The 17,462-nt window shown below is 38.3% G+C and overlaps 1 protein-coding gene across 4 annotated transcripts in view; it reads right to left on the bottom strand.

Annotated features, from left to right (window-relative positions):
• VPS37A (VPS37A subunit of ESCRT-I) overlaps positions 1 to 17,462 on the bottom strand; it is a 44,248-nt gene that overhangs the window by 21,237 nt on the left and 5,549 nt on the right. For all 4 annotated transcript variants that reach the window (XR_014775040.1, XR_014775041.1, XM_084759674.1 and 1 more), the window contains exons 2-4: positions 6,908 to 6,982; positions 5,368 to 5,482; positions 4,560 to 4,660 (exon numbers count right to left, since the gene is read on the bottom strand). Coding sequence is in view for 2 of the 4 variants with exons in the window: in XM_084759674.1 (XP_084615800.1) it covers positions 4,560 to 4,660; positions 5,368 to 5,482; positions 6,908 to 6,982 (291 nt within the window). In the remaining 2 variants the exon portion in view is untranslated. The remainder of the gene's footprint in view (positions 1 to 4,559; positions 4,661 to 5,367; positions 5,483 to 6,907; positions 6,983 to 17,462) is intronic.

The raw sequence follows: 17,462 nt of genomic DNA, 5'->3' as shown, positions 1-17,462 counted from the left end.
TAAATCATATAAATGATAAACTATAAACACCTCAGGAAAAAGTGTGGTTTCTATGAAGAGAAGAATGCTCTAGAAAGCAAAGATTCCACTTTTCTCTGTAAAAGTCTATCAGAAATCATTATTGAGGTTTTAGTATTCCAGTGACATCATTTAGTTTTCTTTCTCTTTCTTTTTTTTTGGGGGAGGAGGTTGATTTTTTTCGAGACAGGAATTCTCTGTATACCTCTGGCTATGCTGGAATTTACGCTGTGGACCAGGCTGGCCTAATAGATTTAATCCAGAAAATTTACTAAAGTGGAAGTTGTTAAGTGGCTTTCAATGTTGGGAACATCTACCTTAAAATTAAGACAGTTTTTCTAGAGATTTTAAAAGAAAACAAATATACAGATGAGCTATTAGAATGTTAGAAACATTGCAAACAAACTCATATATAAACACAAATGAATATTTTATTTGTTTTTTGTTTGTTTGGTTGGTTTTCAGTTTTCGAAGACAGGGTTTCTCTGTGTAGCCTTGACTATCCTGGACTTGCTTTGTAGACCAGGGTGGCCTGGAACTCACAGAGACACACCTGCCTCTGCCTCTGCAAGTGCTGGGATTACAGGAGTGCACCACTGTACCAGGCTAACAAATGAATATTTTAAAGAGCAGCAAATCATTATTTACCTAGAACTGAATTAGACAATAAGTTAGTCAATATTTATTTTAGCAGAATTTTTTAGTCTTAACATTTTTCCTCCCCAGAAAGTAAGAAAAAGCTGGCTTCAATGGCCCACAACTTTAATTCCAGCACTAGGTAGAAGCAAAAAGATTTCTCTGAGTTCAAGACCATCGTTTCTGCACAGTGAGTTCCAGGCCAGCCAGGGATACATAGGGAGAACTTGTCTCAAAAACTAAAGAAACAAAAAAATTAAGGAAAAAAAAAATCACGTTATAAAATAAGGAGTACTTCAGCCAAAATGAACACTGAAAAAATAATATAAATATAAAATTTTGAGTTAATAAGACGATTCGTCACTCTCATCTAAGGAAAAGGGACTTACAGGAATATTTTGGAGAAAATGCTAACTACTAAAACATTTCACTTTATAAATTATATAAACTAACTTTTGCAGGACTACTATAATCTCATTTAGTGGTAGAAATTAGCCTGAGTTAGAAACTTTATTAAAAGAAAACGTTTATTATGGATTTTTGAGGTATTTCTCAGTGACACGAAACATTTACATGAAAAATATTCAAGAAAGAAAGAAAAAACTCTGGATAAGAAGGATAAAGAGACTGCCTCTTCTACTCAGAAAAATATATTATATAACAGTAGTTTAAATATTAATACATAGTATTTGGTGAATAGGTAGGAAGATTAATTTAAATGAAAATAAAATATGGAAAATTTGTTCAACCTAAAGTAAAACAGATCAGTTGAAAAACAATGTTGTAATATTTGGCAAAAAGTAAGAGCCAAATGCTTATGCTCATAATAGGATAAAAACTAATAGATCAAAAAAAAAAAAAAAAAAAAAAAAGGAACCAAAAAACTAATAGTTGCACAGTTTTAATAATCTTGAACCAAAAGAAGTATTTGGACTGTTTTAACCTTAAAGTGGGAAGGTATGAAGGGATTTCTGCAATTCCAAATTCAAAAGTTATTTTTAAAAGGATAAATTTGATACTAGTAAAACAAAACAAAACAAAAGGCCCTGCAGGGCACACTAGAGCATTTCCCAGCAGGCCTACAGCTCTGGGTTCTATCCCCAGCACCACAAACTAGCTGACTAACACAAACTGAGGTAGAAACAGTTAAAAGTCACATCATACACAGAAGGATAATTTCTCTAATACATAAAGGATTTCCAACAACATAACTAACAGCAAGTAGAGGACAGAATAGTATGTAACTTCCATAAAATAGAGTATCTTTAAAACAGGACATGATGTATAATTAAACTGTTAGATAACAAATAAATACTTTTTTATGCATACAAAACGGGCAAAGATCTATTTTGACAATATGCCATACTAGAAAAGGATAAATGGGCATTGTATATAAAGACTGGTGTAACTATGTTAGAGGACAATTTTTCAGTATTTGTCAACGTACTATTTCTAGAAGATATGAAAATATTAAAATGCACAATAAGAAAACCAGATAGCTCTCAGAGATGCAATATCAAACTTACAAGAAATGTCATAAAGAACAAAGAGTGAGTTAGGGTCACAGCTCAGTGGTAAAGCCAGCATTGCATACACAGACCTTGGGATCAATTCCCAGCACACAGAAAAAATAGTTGGCCTATTTTTGCTAGTGAGTATTTTTTTCACCTGCTCCCCCCGCCCACCGTGTGTGTGTCTCTCTCTGACACACACACACACACACACACACACACACACACACACACACGTATTAGTTAATGACCAGATTCGAGGGAAGTAAACAGGCCTTTCTTCTTGATGGAAAAATGGCAAGGCTTGAAAGGCATGTGGAGTTAGAAATTTTAATAGGCCATTTTTGGAAAATATAATTTACTTGGGAAATTTTGAGACTTAAAAAATGTTAAACTGCTTCAATATGCCCCTCACACTAGGTAATCAGCACATTTCAAATTTTAGATTGTACTTTCTTGGAAACGCTGCCTCTTTTCTTTACATGTACTCTAGAGTCTAAGCTCATTAACATATTGGCTGGCTGGCTTTGTCAGATGGCCTAGTCCTAAGCGTTTGAGAGCAAACATGAGAACCTAAGTGGGTATTCCTAGCACCTGCTTAGCAGCTGGGCACAGAGACACACGCCTGTAACCCTAACCCTGAGGGAGAGGTCACAGATGGAGACGAGGGTCCCTGAAGCTCACTGCCACCTCACCTCGCCAACTGAAGAGCTCAGGGTTCAGTGAGAAACTCAGAATCAAAAGTAGTCTATACTACAGCGAACCATGGAAGCTCTTGTGAGAAGGCGAATATGGTTTTGCAAATAGGATATAGGTGATTCTTATAATCAGAGCTGTGGCAGACTGTATTTTTAAAAATAGCTATTACAAGATTTCCAGTATACACTTCCCACAAACACATACTTTTATTAAATTCTGCTACCCTGGTGAGAGATGGAATCTACTTCTCCCTTTTCAGACACAATGGACTTAAAATGCAGGAAAAAAAAAACCAGATAGCACTACACACAGGTGTATCTAAACAGGCAGCACAGCTTCTACTTGGCTAGATGACCTCGCTCTCTATGGCATGCTGTGAGCAAACACAGCTCACCACAATGGTAATAGCTGGTAGTCTCCATTAAAGTCTTTGTATTTGGCTAACAAAAATTGCCAGACAAGAGAATTAAGTGAGTTTTCGCCTCATTTAATCATACTTCTTAAAGCCATGCTAACTAAAAAAAAAAAAATGAGGGCTGGAAGAGATGGATCAGAGATTAAGAGCACTGTCTGTTCTTCCAAAGGTCCTGAGTTAAATTCCTAGTAACCATAAGGTGACTAACACCAACTATCATGAAATCTGGTGCCCTCTTCTGGCATGCAAGTGTACATGCAGGCAGAACACTGTATATATAATAAATAAATCTTTAAAAAGAAAGAAAAAAGAGAAAGAATGAAAGAAAAAAGTTACCACCAGCACCTAACCAAACTAGAGATGCATAAAGAAAAATGTCTAAGCATGGTGGCATAGGCCTATAATTCTAGCTAAGCAGGAGGCCAAGGCAAAGCTACTTCAACAAGTTCTGCTGGCTAACTGAGTGTGAGCCTGTCTTAAATAAAACATTGAACTGTACCGGGATGGCACTCAATGGCAGAGCCCTTGCTTGGCATGTGCAGGGCTACAAACTCAGGCCTCAAATCCCTATGACGCATATCCACTGTAAGTTCTAGTGTAATTTGTTATTCATGTTAATGCTCTAGTCAGGAAATTATTGGAAGATAGTAAACAAAGAAAGTGAAAGAGAACCTTAAAAAGATAACTATAAAACCTAAGAAACAAAGGATCCAATATATAAAACCAGCGAAGGAAAACAAGGGGAAATTACTGGATGAGATCTGTGTGACAGAAATGGGGTAACTAATAAGGAAAAGGGGGGAGACAAAACAAACAAACAAAACCCAACCGACCAACTAAATACAGAACCTAGAAATTACCTGCCTGTTGTGTCATGAGCAAAAAATGTGCTATAAAGAATACTTTGGCTCAGCAATGGCTAATATTTACAATCATGTAACAAAAACATCAATTAGATTTATACAGAAATCACAATATAATTTCACTAAGAGGAGGAGGAAATTTTGCATACAGCTAAAATCTCATCTATTGTAGTAAGAGGCCAATAAGTAATAGTCAAAATGAAATTCGAGAATATCACAAAGAAGGTGGGTGAATAAATAGCTACAAAAGAAACACACAGCACCTCTGAAAACTGTGGCCTTTATGGGCATGAAGGTGACTATGAGGCAATTAGAAAGCTGTCTTGGATTTGATCATCATTTCAATTCCTTTAAACTACAACTTAATTATGATAAATGAAAATATGTGCTAAAGTTACATAACATAAATATACTTACTATGGAAATGCTGTTGAAGTAGGAGCTAAAACTGGTGGATTCTTCCAGAACTCATCCAAAAGACTTTGAATAATTTTTCCAAGATCTGAGTGCATTGTAAACTGAAAGTAACAGTAATACATAATGATAAAAGTCCTCTCAAAAAAGGATGACAAAATTTCATGGGAATAAACGTCATTCTAAATCTTAACCAATGTTTGAGGCAAGAATACATAGAAAAGGAGGCTGGAGTGATGGCTCAGTGGGTAAGAGTACTTAATGTTTTTGCAGAGGCCCCAGGGTCAGTTCCTAGCACCCACATGGTAGCTCACAACATCACCAGTTCTAGGTGATCTGACACCCTCCTCTGGCCTCTGTGGGCACTGCACATATGTGGTGCACTTGCATGGAGGTACAACACTCATACACATAAAGTACAAATAAAGAAAGAAAGAACAGAAAAACAAAGAGCACTGTTTCAACATGACTTACAACACTTTCTGATAGGATCAGTACTATAAATATTTGATAATTAGCAAATCAGGTTCAACGTTTTCAATTAGTAATGGAGCTAAAGTATTCCTACATTTCACACTTTACAATAATTTGATTATTCATTAATTTCAGGGTATATTTAAGTTTTACCTTGTCACATTAATCAACCACATTGCATCCAAAGGCTTTATGTCACAGTGTTAAGTACCTAGTACTGTCCAAGGAAACTTTTAAGATTACTACTTTGAAAAAAAATTCAGTACAGATTTTTAGAGTAATAACAATGTAATAAATGCATTATATTACTCTGAAATAAACTAAAATATATACGTACATTGCTTACTAATGGAGAGGTAACATATAATCCTTGATTATCCATTAAGGGATGTCTTATTGGTGGATAAACACTAATCACCGGTTTTTCCTGAGGAAATTGTGGAGGAAGTAATCTAGTAAAGAAATAACATACATGTAAAAAGAAAACAAATGGAAAAAATTAAATCATATTACTATAATTCTAAAAGTTATTTTAAAGGAAATTAAGTTTCCACATTGACTCATATGGATTAATCCATTTGTAGTAAGTACCTTATAGATTTTGAGCAGACTGAAAATATACAAAAGGCTATGCTTTGGCAGTAAAATAACATACTAATTCAATACAAAAGATTCTTTTTAATGTGAAATATGGACGCCATGTGTTATAGAACAATCTTTTTAGCAGATCAACAAAATTTATTTTGAAGATAATATAACTTGTTGAATAAAAAAAATTCAGCTAAAAATTAGACTACACATTGGTATCAAGAAATTAAACAAAACCTCATCCAGATCCATTAGTAGAAAATGGCTCTGGCTGTGTATGTGTGTGTGTGTGTGTGTGTGTGTTTCACTTGTAAAATTCTGCCTAGAATTATTCAGCATGTATGTACTACTAAAGAGAAAAGGGATAGGAAGGCAGGTAACTGGGATTGCACTATGGCCAAGCCTTCATTTATCTAACTCTTAAATCCTTCATTGACACCTCTTTCCTCATGCTGAAGTGAAATCGTGTAGTCTAAAATAAGAAAAAGTTCTTAATCTAAAAATTAGCAGAAACTTTAAGCCTTTTAAGCACTATGAAATTAGTTTATGTAATATTTTAATAGAAGTTTACAACGTATAGAACTCTGTTTTCCAAGTTTTGAAAAATCTGAATATTTCCTTTTAAACTTCTCTGCTCGTATACTGCTAAGGAAATTGTCTGTTGACAGTGTTATAAAAGAAACAAACAAAAACCTTCAATTTTGTTGGTCTCTCCTACTTACCTCTACCTGAGCACTGGATGGGAAATAAAAATGAATAAATTTATAAAGCTAAAGGTTTGTTTCTGTTTTTTTGTTAACAGCTAAACATTTTTCAATTATTTTTGTAAAGGAGGAAACGTATGACCTCTGGAGCTAAGCAATCTGAGTTCATGTTGTAGGCATTTATTAAGTGTGTATAATCTATCTTAATTTGTAAGATGTTATATAGATTCATAAAGCTCATATTTGTCGAATGAATGTATTTTAATGTTTACCAGCACTATATACCCATACTAAAATTTGTTCAGAGGACCAATATTTAATAAGGCCTCGTATGCCCATGTGTTAAGCAATGAGCCATGAAAGTTATTTTACTAACGTGGTCACTATTTTATGTTACAGTTACTCTGAATAAGCTTACTTAAACATCTTATTTCTGATATTAACTAAGAGACAAAACAAAAATACTTAGTTCCCATTACATGAAATATAAACTTATAATTCTGTTCACACATGAATATTGTCAGGCTGTTAAGACATAAAGCAAAAAATAAAATCTAATAAAAAACAGAAACCAGTTCTACTTACATATTAATGTTAATTGTCAGGTTGTTTACTGTGAATGGCAATCTGTACTCTACATCTTTTTGTATTTCAGCTATACTGTAAGAGAAAATTTGGAAAAAGAAAAAAAGAGATCAATGCTATAAAGCCATTATATTAAAACCAAATGTTAAATTCTGTAGCCTACTAAAACTTTACTTTTAGCAACAGAATGTGGATATAACTGATAGCTGACATAACTTGTATCTAGAAATAAAGTATCCAAAGGGTAAGGGAAGAATGCTGAGGAAAACATATAATAGAAAACTCAAATTAATCATAGATTGATTTAATATAACTTTATTCAAGTTATCATTAGTAGAAGCCACTACCAGCTTTCTGAGTAATACAGGTCAACAAGCATGTGAGTTCTGATAACTCTGTCTCTATCCAGCTTTACTGGCAGCTGGGGATGTCTGGGTCTTAAGAGCTTAAACCGAGTCCGGATGAGTGCCTCTAGGAACTGCAGCTAATGGCTGCTGGCTGCTTTCCACATCTCCGCTTCTTCCACAAGGAAGCCTGATTTTATTCTGAGTGGCCACACTCTAGCCTTTCTTGTAACTAGCAGTTGTTAAAGACTTTCCGTTCCAGACAATAAAAATATAGGTTAGTAGTGCCGTAGATTTCCAGGGAAGTCGCTTATAGTGCAACTGAAAGAACAGGCAACTACTAGAAGCTCTTTCTGCTCCCCCTCTTTCTACCTCCTGGACGTCAGGCTTGCGTAGTACCAGCCACGTTGAGCCATGAGTGACCCTATAAATGGGCAGCAGGCACTGCACAGCAGTACCACAAGTGGCTGGGGACTGTTCCAAGGATGAAATTGCCAGACCCTTGATTTTTGTTTGCTTGTTGTTGTTTTAGGTTTGGGGGGGGGTTGTTTTGTTTTCCCATTTGAGGAAGTCTAACTATAAAGCCTTGAGAGTCCTGGAACTCCCAATGTAGACTAGACTGGTCTTGATTTCACAGAGGTCCATCTGCCCCTGGCCCCAAGTACTGAGATTTAGAACAAGTGTCACTATGCCTGCCTTAGTTTCTCTCACATGAGATCAAAATACGTTTGTATCTTGTTTGAGCTACTGCTCTAGAAGTCTCTGTTATCACTATCAGAGCAGAGCTCCCAATATAAAGCCCTTATAATTTGACATCCTACAAGCAGCTTATCTTATTACTGCCTGTAAGGAAGTTTACAACTAAAATCTACTAAGAAACATGGAGCCTTGGGGAGCTCACTGAAACGTTAACATTTATAATGGCTCTAAAGGGAAACACACTAAGTAGTACTTAGTAGTAGATACAGTAGAGGACAATTAATATATAAGAATCTCTGAATGACCTAGTAAATGTGTAATGACTTATTTCCGGTTCTTTTAGTTATTTCAAACTAATAATAGCATTTATAAAGGTTATTTATTTTTCTAGTTTTTGAACTAATATATTTTCTAGGGTTTAATAAAACCTAGCCCCTCAAATATGTAAATCTTATGTACTTTGGAAGGTTCTTAAGTATTGGCTTCTCAGTTACTTTTCTATTTGTGAATCACCACCATGACCAAGTCAATTTATAAAAGAATGCACTTAAATGGGGCCTTGTTCATAGTTTCAGATGGTTAGCCATCAACCATCACGGCACGGCAGGTAGGCACGGTGCTGTATCTGTAGCTGAGAGCTTACAAGCGATCCACGAGCAGGAGGCAGAGAGAAACCTGACCTGGCATGGATTTTGAAACCTCAAATCCTCACTCCAGTGACACACCTCTTAGCACAGTCATTCTCAATCTTCCTAATGCCGTGACCTTTTAATACAGTTCCAGTTCCATATGTTGTGGTAACCCCACCCATACAATTATTTTTGTTGTTATTTTATAACTGTAATTTTGCTAATATTATGAACTATAATGTAAATATCTGTTTCTGATCTTCTTAGGTGACCTCTGTGAAAGGGTCATTCCATCCCCAAAGGGGTTGTGACCCACAGGTTGAGAAACACGGTCTACAACAAGGCCATATCTCCCAACTCTTCCAAAAACGGCTCCACCAGCTGGGGACCAAGTATTCACTTGTATGAGTCTATGAGAGCCATTCTCATTTAAACAACCACAGTTGGGGTGAAGCTATGGACAATCCTAGGTGTAAATAAGCTTCTTCCTCTAATACCCGCCTGGAATGAGGCTGTCATTAATAAGATATAGCTAAGACATTTGATGGCTACCTTTCTCCTTCCACTGCACTTGTAGCATCTTTCAGTGTTAGGAAAGCTAACTATAAGGGATGAAGCTTCCCGGTCAGAATCAGCTCAATTTGTCTTTGTTCTATGACTCAAGTACATGGCATCTTCACCAACAGGTATTGGGAGCCAGGGTGATTCAGTGCTTTTCCTGAGGCCCTGATTCTCATATTCATATATTCTCTCTCTCTTTCTTTCTCTTTCTCTCTCTCTGACACACACACACACACACACACACACACACACACACACACACACACATACACACACACACACACACACACAGAGGAATGAAGTTCCTTGTCTAAAACCAGGAATATGTTTGGCAAAGCCAATGATGGCCTGAAACCAGGGCCTTAGGAGAGCTGCAACTTCTAATCCTGGGACCCTAACTCCTTAAAGGACTATGGTTATCAGCTCCATGGCCATTCTGTGCTCAGTCTATGACACACTCGAGATATCCTGACTTTGTCCCATTAGGATAGCTTTCTGATGATTCTGCCCATCCCGTGCCCACCCTCCTACTCCCACAACTTGCAAACTGTAAGATGCTGTATTTAATAAACTTGCTTGGTCTAAGGAAGAAAGATAGCTGATCCAGGCTGATAGGGTGCTACCATCAAATTCTGGTTGGAGGAGAAAAGTATCAGTTTTATCAACTATGAATTCTGAAAGCTACAACGATAACCGGCCAGCAAGGCATGTGTGCTGGTGTAATAGAGGCACAAACAGAATGGGAAAAACCTACGACCTTAAGGATTGCATTTAAAGCCCTCTCCACAGCATGACAGCATGTTACAGGACAAGAACTGCAGCTAGGCAGGCCACAGGGCTAGGAGAGAACAGCGAAATGATACAGAAGTAAACTGACTCCAAGTGACTTAGTGTTATACACACAGAGTAATGTACCTCTCAAGTTTGTTGAATGATTATTAATATTTAATATTGAATCATTATTTTAGTAAAACTAGCGATTATTCTTTAACCAGGTACATACCCAAATAACCACACAGAGAAACTAGGACCTATTTAATTAACTTACAGCACAATGCTGTGCAATAATTACTCCATCCTAAAGCACCAAGGTATTACAGCTTCCTCCCACTCTGACTTCCCATTGTATACTTGCTTTTAACTTATATCCTAGATCTGGCACATTCCTCCTGGTGCTTTCCCAGTCCTCTCCACATGCATCCCTCCTCTCCTTCCTGCTCTTTCTCCCCACCTCACCTGCCCAGGATGTCCCGCCCTATTCTGTTATTACTCAGAAAAGCTTCTATTTGCAATAGATGGTGATTAAAAAAAAAAAAAAAACACAAAACATACAACTGGCCAAGGTATAGAGAATAAGAGACTAAGCAATGTTCAGTCCTAAATGGGGCATCTATATAAAATCCTCTTCTCCCAAGGCTCAGGGACCATTGTAAAAGAGGGGAGAAAAAAGGACTGTAAGAGCTAGAGGTGGTTGATAAATACAAGGAAACAATATCCTCCAGATCCAGCAAGGCAGCTATACATACGGATTCATAGCAATTGTAACAATGTGTTGGGGGCCAAGGTCCTTGTACTCACAAGGAAGCTAAGAGAACGAAGAATGCTAATCGTGCAGGGTGTCTCCTCAATGGAGGAGATAAAAACAAAATCATTGCACTCCATCCAGAAAGCGGAGAGTAGATTTTGTTAATGACCTGGACACCGTTTTGCTATCTGTGGAAGCAGACCTTGCTCACCTTTTGCGACAGAGGCAGACCTCACCCAAATCCACCAAAGTAATTATCTCAGACTCTTCCATCCCTAGACCACTATCCATTCTTAGGGGAATGTCCCATGTAGCCGGCTGACCTGTGTGCAGTCGGTCAGGGACCACTCTAGATTCTAGGCCCTTCAGCTGTACAACCCAACTCCATGGTCATGCACATTTTGTACAAGAGTCTGTGTGTAGTCACACCTTAAGCTTCATTGTGCACCTGGAAATGGACTGACTAACTGATGCCTGGAAATCTTTCCCCAAAATGTACTGAGTTTTAAATATGTTGACAATGAAGTGGTTGGCATTAGATTCTCCAAGTCTGATCAAGGTTGATGAAGTCAGCCTGCACTGGGTTTTTCTTCTCGTCTCTTCACATGGTTCCCTTCCCTGCCAGGATACCTGCAGGGAGCCCCTTGTATGCACAAGCCACATACAAGCTTAAGTCTCAGCCCTGGCTGAGGAGCCACTGGCAATTGTTAGCTGCTGGCAAAGTCAGCTTTCTTTAAGAGCATCACTTATGCTAAGCTGGCCATCCTCTGATGAAAGGCCACACACACAAGAATATACAGACAGCACAAACTGGATTTGATGTTTTTTTAAAAAGAGAAGAAGAAGAGGACATAAAGTAAGTGTCTAGGGAAGGAGGGTGGAGCTAGGAGGAGTATGGTGGAAATGGATATGCTCAAAGCACACTGTACATCAAGTTGTATTAGGACTAAGCTCCACCACATCCACTGAGGCCAGGCAAAACAGCCCCGTTAGGGAGAAGTGACGGACAACAGGCGACAGAGGCCATGTCACAGGCAGCACCTGTTCAGCTTCATTAGCGCTGTCAGCGCTTGGCTCTCTCTGTCTTTATCTCTGTGCACCATGTAGCAGGGTATGATGTGCTTGGGTGAGTACGGGGTGGGCTTCCCTTCTCTGCAGACAAGGGGATGGGTGAGGGGAGAAGAGAGTGGAAAGACGGGATTAGGAGGAGAGGAGACACTGGGATGTAAAGTGAACATATAAATTAAAATTAAATTTAAGAAACATATTGTATAGAACTCTCAAAAAATAAAAATTAATGATGATGATGAAGAAGAAAGAAATAGCTAAGGCAGATTCAAACAGATAAACACTATCAGAATTTACATTTTTATGAAAATTTCTCTTTGGGAATAGGGGTTAAGCTGAATACAACATAATTAAAACAAAATCCTAACTTTATTTATTCTTCCAATTACCAAGATGTCACTGTTCAATGAATGAATAGTGAAGAATCTTCCATCAGTTCAAGTCAAATAGATCACTTCAGTGACTGAAAGCAAGGCTTATTAAAGACAGACTTCCCGGGTTCACATCCCACATAGACCATTTTACTTGGTGTGGTGGTTTGAATAACACTGAACCCCTTGGGCTCCCATATTTGAATGCTTAATCATCAGGTAGCAGAACTCTTTGAGAAGATTTAGGAGGTGTGGCCTGGTTGGAGGAAGTATGTCACTGGAGGTAGGATTTGAGGTTTCAAAAGCCCATGCTAGGCCCAACTTTCTCACTGCCTGGCAGATCAATTACAGCTACAGCACCATGCATGCTGTCATGATGATAGTGGACTAAACCTCTGAAACTGCAAGCAAGTCCCCAATTAAATACTTTCTTTAATAATGACCAGCATGTCAAGATATCCGTAAGAGTGCAATGGTGGCATTTGTACCCTGGCACTAACCAACAGCTGTCTAAGTAGACCTAAGGCCTGCACAATACCAGAGAAATCATGCCTGGTACTGGAAACCTGGCAACTACCCAGGTTAATGATGTCAATAGATCTTGGTGGAGGACCTACTATCTCCATTTTACTAAACCAGGATAATTACTTAATTACATTCTAAATACTTATTCTTATGCCCACACCTAAGTGTAGCCCTCACTCCTCATCAAAGAGGCTTCTGTTTGCAATAGACTTAGACTATTGGAGAAACCCGTAACTGGTTAAAAGGCAGGGGACGAGTGGTCAGGCTCAGGAAATGTCTTGGAAGAGGGAGCAAGAAGATTGTAAGAGCCAGAGTAAATCTGCTGTGAGGTGGTGACTCCTAGAAATGACAGGGAAGCTTCTCTCATAACACTAGAACAATCTGGCTGACCAAGAAGTTAACAAAGTCAGCACCAGTAGACATGCTAATGTAGAAAGAGGAAAACTCATAGGGCCTTGCAGATATTAGGCAGTGCTTTACCACTCAAGTTTTACTTTCAAGCTATATAAATCTAGACTATACAATGTTTGGGTCTGGAGAGATGGCTCAGCAGTTAAGGGTACTTCTTCCTCCTATAGAGGGCCTGGGTTCAGTTCCCAGCATCCACATGGCAGCGCACAGCCATCTCTATCTCTAGTTCCAGGGAATCTCACTGTAAGCACCGCGTGCACATGCATGCAGGTAAACACTCATATACATAAAATAAACAAACTTGAAGGCAAAACATGTATAGCTATGGTTAAAACTTATCTTTAAATATTAAGCAGTTATTTATTGTTTGATCTCTATTTACTGTTAATAAGGAGTTCTTCAAATACAATAAAACTGAACATATGCTATGTACCCAACAATTTTCAGGATAATGGGAATACTGAAATGGTTATTTCTCTGTAGGAGCACACAACTTGATGGAAAAGTGCAGTGACTTGGATAGAACAGTGCAAAATGAAGAGACCATGTATATTCCTATAGCTCTAGGTAATTCAAATTATCATTCATAAGTAAACCCCTTAAAGGACTCAATTTTCCTTTCACATCTAAAAAATTTTTTCTAAAAAAAAAAAAAATCAATAACAGCACTGAAAAACAAACATGGAAGTCTGAGGAAGCCTGCAAGATAAAAGATGAGAGGCAGGCAGTGGTGCACGCCTGTAAATGTCAATATTTAGGGCATAGGAGGAGGACCATTGCCACAGTCAAGGCCAGCCTGATTCATATAATGACTCCCAGGCCAGACAGGGCTACACAGTGAACATTTTTTAAAGGACAAAAGATGATATTTGACTGAAAGCACAGAAAAATAAAAAGAAAGTATTTCCACCTCAAATATATGACCAATGCAAAGTGAGGAGTCCTGTGAGGGTCCTCTAAGTCCTGTAACCCAGTCCACGCAGAACAAGAACGTGCAGGCACAAGGGAGTTAGTTCTCTTTTTCCTGCTTGTTCAGATGTAAACAGTAAGGGTGGCTGCACTGAGAAGAACGTGGTGAGATGGACACCAAAGAGGCAGTGAAGTGGGAAGCTACTGATTCCTGCCCTGGATAGAACTAATCATCCTTTTCCCTTCATTATCACAGGCAAGTTATAGTAAACCGATAAAGAAACCACAAACAAGTACAGAGAATTCACAAGAACCGAAATAAGAACATCAAAAAGTTTCAAAAGGGCAAAAAGGATTAAAAGGCAGGCACCTAACTCAACAAACCAAACCAAACCAAACCAAACCAAACACACACACAAAAAAACAACCAAACAAACTCAAGGAAACACTATAGAAGACTTCAAATTTGTATGATTAGTATCTTCAGACTAATAAGCATGTATACTTATCCGCATATATATGAAATGAATCTGCGTATATGATATGAAAATGAAAAACTAAGAAACTAAAATTTAAAATAAATAACAAGTAAATGGTCTGTGTTATTGGAAAATACTTTGGCCTAAATCAGTCTCTTGGAAAACACTGGTGTAAGAGAGTCTAAAGTGAACTGCTTGGTTTTGTTTGTTTCCAGCAGCTGTGTGACATGCACCGCGTATTATTTCATAATATCTTCACAGCAGTGCTCTAACGAACAGATGGGATAATGACCCTGATTATGGGAAGAGTTGCAGAAACACAGAAAAAAATGGTGGAGGACTAAGGGGACACTTCATCTGAAGTACATTTAAAAGTCAAGCGAGGCTTAGCAACTAGGAAAAGGGAATCCGAGAGGAGACTCTTAAAGAAGCTCCAGATGCAAAACAAAACAGGGATCCTGCTACAGTTTTGGCCGGAAATGTTCTCCACCGGTCTGAGTGACAAGCTTTGGTCCCCCATAGGTACTACTGGAAAAAAGTGAAGGTTACAAGGAGGCCCACTAAGTGAGGGATTGGGTAAGTAGAAGCACGCGCTTTAAAGAAGGTCAGAGGACCGAGGCTTCTTATTGCTTTTTACATCTTGCTATCCAGCAAACAGCTGTGCAGTATGCTGCTGCCACGATGTGCTGCCCACCGCAGGCCTCAAAATAGGGCGAACTAGTGAAACAGAAACCTCCTACTGTCCCAGTGAACAACACTTGGATTTATTTTCTGTAATGAGGTTAATCTCTTTAAGAACCAAACCTTGACCATATTTTGTTTGTACTCCTGAAGAGATTTCACCATGTTTTCTAGGCAGGCGTTAAACTATGTAGTTTGTCGATACTAACCTTAAAAGTATGATGTTCCTGCCTCTGTCTGCAGAGAGGTGAAACTACCACCGTGTGTGCCAGCTTTCTGTTACACACCTTTAAACATGCTTCTTCTCTGGGTAGTCTCAAAGTTCTCCGCATCTAGCCTTCCAGATTTGTTTGCTCTAAGAGCCTCTATGCTGCTGCCTGAATGCTGTGCTGTTTTGAAATTTCCTGCACCAAAAAATTACTCCATTAGCCTGCCATAAAGTCTCCAGAAAAGTGTTAATTAGTACAGCCCAGTTTCTGCTTGGGGTTGGCCCATGGGCTATTTAGCCCATAGTTCTTAGCTCATCAGCTTGACTTTTACTATCTACATTTTTCTTTCACCAGTCTGGTCTGAGTGCCTACCAAGATTGCCCACTAAGCCCTATCTATAGCATCCTAGGCTTTCATAAAGTCCTTGCTCCAAATTTTTCCAAACCAGTTCCAGTGGCTTTCCCTCATTGTCTCAGAACAGTCATAGCACAAACTCTATTTCGCAGTAGCAGTTTTATGTGCTATTCATCCTTCACCAACTGTAACAAATGCCTACAATGTGTTAGCTTTTAAAGGAAAAAAAGCTTAATTTTGGCTCACAGTTGTTGAGATTTCAGCTCATGATTGGCTGACCCCTTTTGAGGAAGGCCTATGGGGAGCTTAGCATCTCCTCATCCCTCTTATAAAACTTTTTATTGTAACAAGTTAATCTCAAATACCTAGCTAGGTAATGCATATGAATATACAGCACCTTATGCAACAGAGAATGGTTAAAATGGGAAGTGGGCGACCTAGCACAGGGGCATGTGTTCTTAGCTTACAGTAAATGTTGTTATATGGAAATTGTTGCCAGATGTTCCTATTTTTAAAAGAAAAGCTAGAAGTTTAATTTTTCTGCTCCAAAATAAAGTCTATTAAAAGAAAACTGAAGATTTGGATAGTTTGGCATAAATCTCAGCTTTAAATACTGAATATGACTCCTTTAATAAAAATAATAGAGTAAGTTAAAAGATAATATATACTCTCCCATTACAAGTTTTTTATGGTTCATTATTTGCGAGTTTTATGAACTGAGACTAAAATCTATAGACTTACTCAGAAACCAGTGAGTTGAAGGGTGACAGCCTTATACTATAAACAAAGAATAAAGCTTAAGGCTGTTAAGTCAAGAACTATACAAAAGTTTATTCTCCGAAGAAGTTGTATTGTTTAGGTTTGAATAATCAAAAAGAACTCTCTGATCCATGGAATAGTAGCAAAACAGAGTACCAAAAGATGTTGTAAAGACCGAAGACCGGCACCACTATAGTTTTGCTCCAGGCTTAGCTCTTGAATGGCTGCCAAAGGCACATGTACTGAAAGCTTTGATCATAGCTTGTGCTGCTATTTGGCTCACAAGACAACTTTAAGAGGGGCCTAACAGAAGGAAGCTGGGTAACTTGGGCATGTACTTGAAGGAGATATTTAAGCTCTAGTCTCTCATCTCTTCCTGCCTCCTAGCTTTCATAGCAGAATTAATTTCCTCTGTCATGCACTACTACCATGATATATTATTTCAGCCACAAGCTGAAAATCCAGCAAGACCAAGCAACACCTTAGCTTAAGCCTCTGAATCTGTGATATTAAAATAAGTCTTCCTTCTTTTTGTGTGTGCTTGGGTACACAGCACACACCTGTATATAAAGCTGAAACTCTGATATTGTTCCTAAGGTCAGCAGTCTACCTTGTGTTTTGAGGCAGGGCCTCTGTCTGAACTTGGAGCTCCCTGAGGAGGCTAAGGTGACTAGCCAGGCACCCACAGGGTCCTTCTGACCCACATCCCTAGGACAGGGATTATATGGGGAAACACTGTGCTCAGCTGCTTTATTCAGTCCCAGGCACTGGACTCAAGTCCATTATCAACTGAGCTATCTCCCACACATCTCTCCTCTTCATAGGTTGTGTATCTCAGGAGTTTTCTCGGTGATGGAAGGCTGACTGACACAGATACTAATACTTTTAAGACTAAGAATAAAGTAACAATGGCCACTTACAGAGTGTACTTATTGTGTATTAAACAATACTTCAGATTCTTTAGTGTCCTTGGACTTTAAACCATTCTAATTAGAATATTTCACTTATGAGTTAGCTAACTTTCCTGAATA

Source organism: Acomys minous (genome assembly GCF_964271855.1).
Source record: "Acomys minous genome assembly, chromosome: 15".
In the NCBI taxonomy this organism is placed as follows: domain Eukaryota; kingdom Metazoa; phylum Chordata; class Mammalia; order Rodentia; family Muridae; genus Acomys; species Acomys minous.
Note: the sequence above shows the minus strand (reverse complement) of the source record. Positions and strands in the feature narration are given on the sequence as shown.